A 12,485-nucleotide genomic window follows, 5' to 3' on the forward strand; every position below is an offset into this window, starting at 1 on the left:
CAAAGAAGTCTTCAATAATTAGTTTGGATACCTTTACTTTCCACATTCAGAAATTCATTAAAAGAGAAATTTGCCAGGGCTATTACTATCAGCTATTGCATTTCTTTGTTTAGTGGTACCATGCAAGGGTTTTTCTATTCTGCTTTTATGATTTAGAAATAAGGTAACTTTTTGAAAGAATTATTTTCTTTCACAGCTTCTAGCAGATCTGTCACAAAGCACCTGAGGATCGGGTTAGTTGCAAAATAAAATACTAAGATTGGCTGAGGCCAGAAAAAGGAGAATGAGAGGTGAATAACAGGAGACATCAACTGCTTGTATAAACTACTGCTTGATTTCAGCATTTCCAAGCTTAATGATGTCCTTTATTGTTAAGTCTAGTCAGAAAATCTGGATGGCAAATCTGTTAAGATTCTGAATTCTACTTTGTGTGACTAATGCATGTCTATTCCTGCTGTCAGTGCACACATACAAATACATCTGGATGCATGCATAATTACAGACTTATGGAGGCTATGTGCAAGTGACAGCTGCAGTGCTTGAGCAGTGCATTTCTGCACTAACTACTCCTGTGATTTCTGTACTAACTTCCACTGGTGACAGTAAATAGTAATTTCAACGAGGCCAGGATGAAGGGGTTTTCCTGTGTACCTCAAGTCTTTGTCAGGTGTTCCTTTCACTTGTGCCACCAGAGCATACAGAAGTGCAAGAGTTACACCTTCATTTCATCATACCAATACTGCCTCAGAATGGAAAGGATTTGCTGCTTTAATTCTTTGATTACACAGCACACAAATGAAATGGACTTCTGCTCAAGTAACAGGAACTTGCAGGCAGCCAGACAAACAGAACTGCTGTTCTAGCAGCTTTGGGGTAACTGTGTGACCTTTTAATTTATGAAGCACTATGGAGGTGTGAATGTAGCAGCAGCTAGGGAAATCAGTTTCTTTCTTAATCTCAATACCATTCTATAACAAAACCTTTTGCTTTCTTTTCCCCTAAACAGAAATTCAGCAATTTCTTTACCAAATAAAATTAAGGTTTAACTCAGTATATACAAACATATATGCACTTCTGATTTAGACAATCCACATTATTGACACGTTATACTGCTTACCTACTGCATCTTTCGTCACCGATTTTCATTTTCAGTTTCTGGATCAGGTGATCTACTAAGTCAGACTCCAAAATCCTTTTCTCTGTCTGCCTGTCTTTCTCAAAGGATTTCACCTATGATGCAGTTCAATGGGTCTTAAGATTGTTGATTCTTAAAATGGCATACAAATAAACTTATCAAACTTAATCAAAACCAAACTATTTCACCCATTAAAGGTGAAAGAGTCAGGTAGGAAGCTATTATCATTACCAATCAATCACTGTCAATTAAACCTTTGATCAGATTTTTTTCTGCCAACTACTAATTTATTCTGCATTCCCAAAGCAAGCTTGGCTCCCTGCATCTAACGTGATAATTAAGTTCTAAACAATGGTTTATAATTTTAAGTATCATATTATTAATATTTTTATTCAAATAATTATATTAGAATAAGGCTTGCCTTTCAATTTGCAAGATTTAACTCAAACATTCAAAACCTAGGAATCTGCACCATCTTTATTGGCAAGAGGTTAATCAGCAACAACACCATTCACCTCATTAACATCTCCTTTATTGGTTTTGCTTCAATAAAGCCATATTTAAAAGAACACTCTACAATAGGCTTGTAGAGGATTTTGAAATATCACTTTGTCATCACCAAGGTTTACTTATTCTTGCAATTATTGTTGTTACAGTAACAGAGTGAATAAGAAAAATATTTCAGAAAGGCATATTGGCTGTTTGTGCCATATGCTGTCAAATGGTTAGTATTTTTTTCAGTCAAAAAATGAATCTTTGTTCAAAAAATAATGATCTTTTCTCTAATGATCCAGAACATTTTAAAATTTTCAACTTCAAAAAACCAAGGGTACCAGAACCACAGGCTGCAAGAGTACAGAAGAAGAACAGAGTACATTCATATTGTGACAAAGTTCAGTCTTTGCATCCTAACCAGTTTATAGAGATGAAGAGTGTGGTTCTGACTGTTGGAACTACACTGATTTTTTTAGATTTACATTTGAGTTGTATTTGTTTTGTAACATGCAAAGATTGCTAAGTCAACAAATTAATTTTGTAGATTTAAGGAAGTCAGAGACAAAAGAAACCTTTTTCCACGCTAAACCATTGATGGCACTGTCAAGCAATGTTTGCAATAGTTTTTGGACTTTCCTAGAGGGAAGGAGGTCTGTGAATAACAGCGTTATACAGGGACAAAAACCGTTTAAAGTGTTGAAATTGTTCAGAATAACATTGCTACAACTTAACAACCAAAACTGTATTTACCTCAACTCCACTTACTTAAGTATAATTTACATTGTATTAATAATGACATAAAAGAAAAAAAGTACAACAAAGTACAAATCTGAAACACTATAAAGCATCCCCTGGTCCCATGCTTACTTTCACATGACTTCCTTCTTTCTCTGACACCAGAGCCACATATGTAATCCCAGAGCACCTGCAGTATTCCTGCAGTTCTTCCTGGGACTAAAGTGACAACAAAAGAAGGGGAATGAGACATTAATTTGACATCTTATAAAATGACCAATTAAGTAATCAATCAGTCTCCTGTCTTTAATAAAGTAACTTGATATACAACAGTCACACAACTTCAGAGAGAGAAAAGCTTTATTACCAACTTGAGCAGATGAAACTTCATTATGCATGCATTTATCCACCCAACATGCTAAGTATTATGAGCCTCCACGGCAATAAAACCAGAAAAATACCCCAAAAAAGGTATGGTTTCAGTCTGCACTAAACTGGAGAACAATAATACAGTTAACACATGGAGATAAGAAATTCTACCTGGGACCAGTCATACATTATTTCAGCTGGAATTCCTGCAGTCCAGAATTTCTGAACAATGTTGATAGCTCTACCCATTGACATCTGACCAACACTTACAACCAGCAGGTCACACGAGCTGACAGAAACCTGAAGGAAAAGTAAAATCAAGGAGACAATATTAGTCACAAGACCACCTTTCCCCCTTCATAAGGTAGCTAAAGTTACAAAGATGGACAAATATTCCAACATTTGCCAAAATGCATCACCCTAAAAAGCAAAGAAGGTATTAGATCCACCTGTTTTGAGAGCTACAAGCCATCTAAGTCTGTCTGAAAGTCACTGAAGCTCAATCTTCCATGCAAAGCACCTCCACAGCCTCAGCCTGCCAAGCATCCCTGCCTACCCTGTTCCTTCCTTCCCACTCTCCTTGCCAAGGGTAATTTATTCTTATAGAGAAAAGAGAATAAAATACACATTTCACAACCAAGTGATGATGTGTGACATTGTACAAAGTAGTCAATATTTCTAAAGTTTCTTTCCATCTCTATCTTCTATACTTTGATAAAGGGAGAAGTAGTAGGGGAAAAATAACACTAAATATCTACAGTTGTACTCTTCCATCTGAAAGAATACATAGGCTGAGAAAAACATCCCACTAAATTAAAAATAAAATGGTGTAAGCCTGAAGATCCTGTCTTCCCTTAATTGTCATTTACTAAATAGTTCTACGTAGAGAAACACAAAAGAAAACAGGTCATCTTGATGTCTGCCTTCTATTTCAGTACAGTATTATTTTGGAACATATCTGAATATCTTATTTTTTGTCCATCTCTAGCCTACAATTAGGTTATTGAACTGTCAGAAGTAAACAAATTTCCCACTTCCCAAAAAAGACTTACAGAATCCTCCACGCTGGAAACAGCAGCAGTTATTTTATCTATAGCTATGCTGACTCCAACAGCTGAAGGAACTGGTCCTACTGTCTGTGGCCCTCTAAACTGTGGAATCTCAAGACAAGAAAAAACCAGAATGGAAGACCAGTTAGTTATCTAGGCAAAATGGGTTAGAAAAAAAATCAAAGTTTACTAGAAGAGATAAGCACATACCAGATGATCATATCTGCCTCCTGCAGCAAGAATTTCAGGCACAGTTCTTTGTCTTCTTTTGATGTATGCTATAAACTGAAAGATAATACCATTGTGCTGCTGTATTTTGTAAACCAATCCCAGATTTATAGAGATCTGTAAAATAAAAACGAATATGTGCACATATATATTTAATTTCCTGTCAGCAGCATGGATTTAAAACATGGTTTTCACATAAGGAAGAGATATGGGAACATTCCTTATCTCCAAAAATTTAAAATACAGTGAAAAATAAGGAAATTAAAGGTGCTTTAATCTTACAGCATCTCAAGAAACCATGTAGCACAAAACCCAAACAGCAAGCTTCAAGGAAGGTGGAGTCCTTTAGCAGTCATTACATTTCTGTCCTTTAAAAATATTTACAGTTTGTTTCAAAATTTATTAAATCCCCTCTTTTATGCTCTACGTAATGCCTTCAGTCTTGGGTGGAGAAAGGAAAAAAGTCCAAGTGTCATTAGATAAGTTAGGCCAGAGCCTTCTGACTGGAAGAGGTCTTATTTTTAAAATGCATCTTTAATAAAGAAAACAAAAGGGAAAAAAAGGAAGAAGTATCAATTCAGTATTATTTGCCATCAAGACACTTGCATGTGTTTTTTCTGTTGTAAAATATCTTTATTTCCTGGCATATTACAATGCACAGCAGCCCTGTAATTCCATTAATTTATTAGCAGAGCATTTTACAAACCTGAAGTTTTATTCCCAGTTGCTTTAACAGACAAATGATTTCCTCTAAATCCTTCATGCCATGCTTCAACAGCTGAGTGACACTTGGCTTTTGTTTTATCATTGTGTTTAGAAAGGGAAATACATTACTTGCTTCTCCCTTCTGCTCAATGAATTTATAGAGTCGAGAAAGCTAAAAACAAAAAATAAAATTATAAGCATACATAGCAACACATACAACATTTATAATAGGTCCCATCTGAAAACAAGAAAAATATCTGACTTTCTAATTGTGGGAGTAAGCTGTGTCTTTTTGTTTGTTTTGGCTAGCAGGCTGTTTTTACATAGTGGAGTTGAGGAAAATAATAATAATAGACGCAAGTCTTCAACTACCCAGAAGTTAACTTCAACTCTACGCACATTCAACGTTTGCAGAGAAGTTTTTTTAAAAGTTTCTCTCAGTTTTCTTTATTAAATATCTCTCTGTAGTATTCCATTTACCCTTTATTAGTTTTATTACCCCACATGTTTAGAGAACAAGCTGCAATACTGACTTTCAGAGTGAACAGAGAATAAAGTCAGACCACTTGCAAAGGGATTGACCTGAACAGCACATGTAACAGGTTATTTTTCTTCCTCTGGCTGATTAAATTACAAAGAAAATAAAATATTACTGTCTTATGGCAAATTACAGGGAAATTAGCACTGAATTAAGATCACTTACACTAGCTGATGTGAGAGAAAGATTACAGAACTTGGCTTCTACTTCTCTTTTAGTTAGCTTTTCAGTCTGCAAGAAAAACAGATTAAAACAACATTTGATTGTGTTTAATGCGTTACTGTAATTATTCAAATTAATTTCACTTATATTCTGTGCTTATAAAGTATAAAAGACCTTACTGATATTAAAATACACTTAAATTTAATTTTTAAATGTTTTTATTGACTAGCCTGTCAGTTCTTGATTAGACAGCTGAATAATTCTCTCATAAATACAAATTCAAGAATCATCTTAAACCATCCCAAATCCAGAAGTAACAAGAAAGTAATTAATCTACATTTACAGCCCAAAGCCAACCTTTTTATGTATCAAGAGTATACTCCTGGTTAGAGATAGCCCCACAAAATAGAATATTCTACAGAGATGATTACAGAGGATAGGTTAGTAACTAATGCCTTACCACAGCATCATAGAGAATGATGTAGACTTGATTGAGTTTGTCCTCTGGTATCCCACAGTGCAGAAGTATAGCTTTCAGTAAGGCAGTGTGGTTCAGATAAATACTGTAATTTCTTTCCTAGCAAAGCATAAATAAAAAAAAAGGAAGAAAGAATGAAAAAGCCAAGTTTTACTTGCATTCTGTTTTCTTAAAAAAAACCTAACCCCCACAAAACAAAGAGGCTTCCAATACATTTAATAATAATAATAGGTCAAAATTAACTTCAAACCATTTCTTTCACTACCTTACCTTTCATTTCTAACTACAGAATGGCAAGTCTTGTCCCATTCTACAGTAATCACTTGTCTGACAGAAGAAAGACATTATTTCAATGGTACTATAAAGGATTCAGTTCTTTCCTTTGCACATAAACTTATGCTTCATTTTAAGTTTACCTAGGAAACACATCTTTTATCACAGTGTTCTCTAAGTGACTACAGATTAAATGTGAAAATAGTTCTGTACTGGTTAAAGTTAAAGGAAGTATCCTTTTACAACACATCAAACTAAATATTGAGTTACATTAAAATTTTGGGTGGAAAAGAGGGGAAAGGGGCTGATTATAGAGAATCTACCTGTAGCACTGAAAATTCTTGAATGATTTCTGAAATTGCATAAATGGTTTCTGCTATAGGCAAAAAGCTATTTCCAGTAGATGTAATGATGTCAAATGCACATTCTAGGAGTTCTTTGGGATGGCAGCGGTCTAACTTCCGAGGTCTGAAAACTCGCTCTATACAGTATCTAAAGGAAACATTGAACAATGAATCAGCCTCTTCAGAAGTCACTGTCACAGTCAGTGCAAGTATCACCCCTGCATCTCTTACCTTTTCAAGTTTGAGATGTTATTTCTAGCTACAAATCTTGCAAAAGGAATCTGAAAAACAAAATACATGAAAATTGTTGAAACCAAAGAGTTGATTTGACTGAGCTCTGCAACTAGAGGTGAATTATACTGTGTAGTTACACTTGTACTCTCCCAAGGGTAATATAATGCTTAAAACACCTGACATAGCCAGGTAGTATTGATCTAACCATCCTTATGCAAGTCGTAAATGAAAACATTATTTTCACCTATGTTAAAAAAACAAACAAATGCTATTTCTTCAAAATGTGGTCAGGGCTCCAGCTGTCAAGAGGAGGAGTACAGAACTCAGGAGAACAAGAACAGACATTGAAAAATACTTCAGCAGCCAAAAGACATGTAAGCTTAAACCAAATTGTACCGCAGCACCCTCCAAACCCTCTGAAGCTCTGCCTGCAGAGATGATGCTACTTACTCTGAGGTCATAAGGAAGCATTACCAGCATCCCACTGTGATCCATGAAATATGAAGCTTCATTATGTTCATATAGCTTCTTATTTCTGGGCATCAGCAGTGGAGTATGCAGCTTGATGGCTCCTGCACAAAACCAGAAAACACTATTATCTCTCATTTCAGAAGAACACCTGCTTTTTACAAGTTCCTGAACATCCTTGCAGGGCATAATTATGTCAATCCATAAGTGGAAAAATTACATTAAATGTCCTTAATGGACTTTCCTCTTCCATATTTAAAGAAAGAATGTAAAATTTTGTTTTATGCCTATGCTGCATGCTCCTTGGGCTCAGCAGGGAGGCCACAGAAGAGAGAACTGCCAATTCCACAGCCCAGCAGAATCTTTACCTTGCCCTCCCTCTTTAAACACCACCTTTCACAAAAGCAGGCATATGAAACAGACGAGAAACTCTGCAGTTACCAGTAACAAGTACTGTTTTGGTCTAGAGACATTTCCATATAGGACAAACTTTGTTCGGACATGTTGCATCCTCGGTCTCAAAAACATACTAGAAGTGTTTGTGTTTCATTTTTAAAACCTCATGAATACCTTTCTTTTCCTGGCTACATTCTGCAACCATCTATCTGCATGAATCCAATCTTCACTGAAACCTAAATATTAATCATACCACTTATTATTAAAAATAGTTTCCTGTTTTAATACTTGATTGAGAATCACCAGAAAATTTATTTAAGATTAACTCAAATTAGTTGTTTACTCAACATTAACTTTTAAACGAGAAAAGAAGTGCCCCAGATAGAAAGAAATTCTTCTAGCCATTACAGATGTCAGACACAATCTAATGGAAAGAAATAAATATCCAATCCCCATTTTTTTCAAAAAGCATGAAAACATTTCAGTCCTTAAAATTTCCCAAATCTGTCAAGCTTTAAGGAGCAATGGGAGAGGCAAACCCATCCTTGACTTTGTATTTCGCAGCTTCTCACTCTTTTGTATTGCCAAATTTTGGTCATGCTTAATCAGATTATGATTTACTTGGAAAATGCAAAACTTCCATTTCAAAATGCAGTATTTTTATAAAAAATAGTATCATGAACACCTGTAAGACAGCACAATTTATAACATTCCAAGTGTGACAGTGGCTGCATAAATTTCCTTCTCAAAAAATAATTTTAAGTGAATACTCTTAATAATGACTGGATAGATTCCTGGAAAGGAAAATGAGAGACTATTAAATATCATGGCATCAGCTTCGGCTCAGGAAGCTCCTGAACAGCAAAGCATTTCCAAGAACACATCACTGGAAGTACCCCTCCATGCCTGCTTTGTTTCCATGCTCTCCCTTATGCTCTTCCCATTCTGGCTGCCCAAAGAGAGGTTACTGTGCTCCACGGATGCCTGATCTCCCACCACAGAACCAGCCCTGCATTCAGATCCACATTCTGTGTAACAGGCTGCGCCTCTAAAACCTCAAACAGATTTATCAGAACAACCATGTACATTCGAAAATATAATTAAGACTTTCACTCTTCTTTCTGTAGAACATGTAAATAATTCAGATTTTATATTAGCAGCTATTACTGGAATGACAAAATAACAGGAGAAAACATCATAAAAACGTCAAATGATCAACCACTGAACATGTTTTCTGATTTCTCTTACAGAGGTAAATCCATTCCATTCTTTTAAATCCATTCCATCTTTTAAATCCATTCAATCACAAGAAAGGAAATGAATGACTTTTGTAAACACACCCACCGTGTCTTTTAAATATCCGGCTGACAATGTCACATACATGCTGCTGTATCTTGGCTGCCCAAATAGAAAAACTACCCTGAAACCATCACAAATAAAAAGTACATATATAATTCACACGTGATGAACACTCCATGTAGGCAATCAGTCCATGTAATACATATAAACAATATACATTCTGCTATCTCATCCCACTACAAAAAACTGCAATACTTACATAATAAAAATAACTGCAGCTATATGTAGCATTATTGTACTGTGTTACCTTTAATTTCTTTAGATTTAGATAGATACAAGAGCTGATAAACTAAGAAAAATCAAATCAATTAGAAAAAAGCATCCAGGGTCAACACTTTCTGCTGACAACCAGTCAACCATTAATTTGACAGGAATTCAGAGCACAGAAAGTAATCATCTGGACATAAGCTTAAAGCTCTAGCTGCTACAAACACTGCTGGTTTCTTCACTGAAGAATGAGGCTCAAATGGGAAGCAGCTATTGTAACCCACACAGCAGAGACTACAGTTTTAAGTGGGAACCAATGTAAAGGCGAATCTTGAGATAATGCAATTCACTCAGAAATGCTACAGAAATGCTTACCCATATAAGCATATTTTTAAAAAACTCAATACAGGGAGAAGCCAAACCCACGCCTCCCCTGAACACCTACAAACCTTCAGCATATCACTGTCATAAGTATAGTCTATTGCTGGAGATATTCTCTGTGCAAATATCTGACTCATCATGGTCCGGTAGGCCTTGCCATCCACGTTTGCTAAGGTGTGGTGGAGGACTTCATGGAGCTCAGACTCTTCCATTTGGGGTGGTGGAAGATGTTCACTTTTTAACAGCTCCACAGCAGTTGGTCGTGCTGCAGGATCATGGTTCAGGAGCCACGTAATAACCAATCTCTACAAATTAAATCAAAATTTTACAGATTAGAAACATTTTGCAAGGTAACAATATTCGCAACAAACTTGGTAGTTACATCAATTCGATAGCAAACTGTGGGACTCTACAGGGGAAAAACCAGCAGAATCTGAATCTTTGGCATGGACATTATTTGCTTATAAATTATTAATAACTTTTATTATCATCTGAAAAATTTACTAAGCCACACAACTTATTAGAAACGTGCCTCCTGGGATGACAAAATATGTAGTATCCTTTTCCTTTGTTGTTCCATGGTATGCTAACTCACATCTTTTTATCAACAAAATCAAGAGAAAGTCAAGAGGAAAAGCAGAATTGCATGCATGAAATCAAAGATTTGAAAGGCAGAAGTGTCAGAGCAGGAGGAATCTCCCTGGCATATTCCAGCGAAAGGTACAAAATGGAAACGTTTTATGGTACTAGTAACATGCAGATTGCTGTTTTAAAAGCATAACACACTAAAAGTTAATACTAATGGTCAACAAAAGAGTTGATTAGCACAAGGATAAAGCCACCTGGATGGTCCAGGAAAAGATTCCACTGCTCCTTATCACTTCATTACTCTGCCATGGAGGCCTCCAGAACAGCTCTTGGCAGCTCTGTCAAGCTTGGAGCAGCCAATTGAGCTTTTGCACATCTCCTGCTGCTGTGTGACACGTTTCTTTCAAAAAGTTTAAGTAAAAAGTTAAAAAATTTAGCTGCCATTTCTCTGAGCATAAAAAGTTAAAATTGTCTCTCAGAGCTTTAAAGATGTGCCAGTGAATTCTAAATTTGTTCATGACTGTTCTCAGAGAATTTTGTAGGTAAATATATTTCCATGTCATCTTAGAGTATTCTTTTGAGGTTTTATTTCCTTACTTTGTTCTAATATCATGTAATAAGAACTTGGCAGAGAATACTAGGTGGGGAATTAAGTGGGAAATTAAGGGGCAAAAACTATAACTAATGTTTTCTGAGAAGGAATACCTAATAGTTAAAATATATTCAAAATTACCTGCTTTGCATGCTTGACTTCATCAAAGTCCTTAGGAAATACAATTGCAGGCTAACAAAACAAAAACCAAAATCCATATTTGAATTTTAACATGTAGTCCAGATTGCTCTGATTAGTCTTACTTTTAAGTTCTACATATTAAACAGAGAAACAAAGCATTTCCATTGCCCATGAAAAAAAAAACAAACAAAGAAACCAATCCCCACATGGCAAATTAAATTTATTTGAGGAGCTAAAAGGAGGATGAAAGCTTTGATGCTTTGTTCAATGAAAGTACAACCCATAACCACAAGCATTTACCAACTACAAATAGCAACTCATTCCTGAGAAAGGTTTAGGCCTGGTGAGCCTAAGTATACTGAAGAGACGATTCCTTTATCTGATATGTAATAATTAATTTCACAGACAGAACACAGACTGATGGCATTACCATTAGAATCCACAGTGCATTAAAGGAATGTCAGTGCACCAGCTCCAACTGTATTCTTCACCTTTCATTATATGTTTTACAAACCTTGTTTTTGAGCACTCCCTATGGCAACATCTTTGCTATATTTTGCATCCTTTTGCTTCTCTTAACAAATTATTTGATGCATAGAATTAGTATGTTTCATAGCTGTGTACTCACCAGCCTTAGCTGACCAAGAACAAAGATCCTTTCCGAGGCAGTATTCATAGGATGATAACACATTTCAAAGAATATTATACCTAGGCTGAACAGGTCCACTTTCTAAGGAAGAAAAAAATGAAAACTTGTATGTAGTACCTATCAATTCCCTGAAGACAAAAGTAGCAGAGCAAAAAAATCCCAACAAACGTTTAGGTTAAAAAAGCTGAAGAAAAGGCTGGGTTTTTTTCTCTGTCTTTTTTGTGTTTTTAAAGCTTTTTTGTTAGAAGACACAATCCATTAAGATTTGGTAGACTTTAAAGCCTTCTATCATCACAGCACTGCTATGAATAAATGATGGTTGCGCTTGGGTTGTGGTCAGCAGCTGAACAGCAAAGTGAGGAGCAGATGTTCCTCAGGGGTGGGCACTGGGCTGGCACAGTTTAACATCCCTGCTGGTGACACGGACAGTGGCACTGAGAGCAGCCTCAGCAAGGGTGCTGGTGACACTGAGCTGTGTGGTGCATTGACACGCTGGAGGGAAGGGATGCCCTCAAAGGGACCTTGACAGGCTGGAGAGGTGGCTCTGTGGGAACCTCATGGAGATCAACACGGCCAAGTGCAAGGTGCTGCACATGGGTTGGGGCAATCCCAAGCACCAATACAGGCTGGGCAGAGAATGGATTGAGAGGAGGAGCCATGAAAAGAACCTGGGGATGTTGGCTGACAGGACTCTCAACATGATCTGTCAGTACACCCACAGCCCAGAAAGCCAAACATCCTGTGCTGCATCAAAAGCAGTGTGATCAACACGTTTAAGGAGGTGATTCTCTCAATCTGCTCCACTCTCATGCTATCCCACCTGGAGTGCTGCATCAGCTCTGGGCCCCCAACATAAGGAGAACATGGATCTGCTAGAGCAAGTACATGGAACAAGTCCAGAGAGGGCCACAAAGACGATTAAAGGAACGGAGCACCACTCACATGAGGAAAGGCTGAGA

The 12,485-nt window shown here is 36.6% G+C and overlaps 1 protein-coding gene across 1 annotated transcript in view; it reads right to left on the minus strand.

Annotated features, from left to right (window-relative positions):
- Positions 1–12,485, minus strand: part of EIF2AK4 (eukaryotic translation initiation factor 2 alpha kinase 4) — a 36,757-nt gene that overhangs the window by 7,604 nt on the left and 16,668 nt on the right. The window contains exons 19-33 of the mRNA XM_063159336.1: positions 11,506–11,607; positions 10,878–10,928; positions 9,625–9,861; positions 8,954–9,029; positions 7,196–7,317; positions 6,743–6,792; positions 6,491–6,659; positions 5,877–5,993; positions 5,420–5,485; positions 4,718–4,888; positions 3,994–4,128; positions 3,787–3,894; positions 2,906–3,034; positions 2,498–2,584; positions 1,118–1,230 (exon numbers count right to left, since the gene is read on the minus strand). Of these exons, the coding sequence (XP_063015406.1) occupies positions 1,118–1,230; positions 2,498–2,584; positions 2,906–3,034; positions 3,787–3,894; positions 3,994–4,128; positions 4,718–4,888; positions 5,420–5,485; positions 5,877–5,993; positions 6,491–6,659; positions 6,743–6,792; positions 7,196–7,317; positions 8,954–9,029; positions 9,625–9,861; positions 10,878–10,928; positions 11,506–11,607 (1,733 nt within the window). The remainder of the gene's footprint in view (positions 1–1,117; positions 1,231–2,497; positions 2,585–2,905; positions 3,035–3,786; positions 3,895–3,993; positions 4,129–4,717; positions 4,889–5,419; positions 5,486–5,876; positions 5,994–6,490; positions 6,660–6,742; positions 6,793–7,195; positions 7,318–8,953; positions 9,030–9,624; positions 9,862–10,877; positions 10,929–11,505; positions 11,608–12,485) is intronic.

This window comes from Melospiza melodia, chromosome 6, assembly GCF_035770615.1.
Source record: "Melospiza melodia melodia isolate bMelMel2 chromosome 6, bMelMel2.pri, whole genome shotgun sequence".
Taxonomy (NCBI): domain Eukaryota; kingdom Metazoa; phylum Chordata; class Aves; order Passeriformes; family Passerellidae; genus Melospiza; species Melospiza melodia.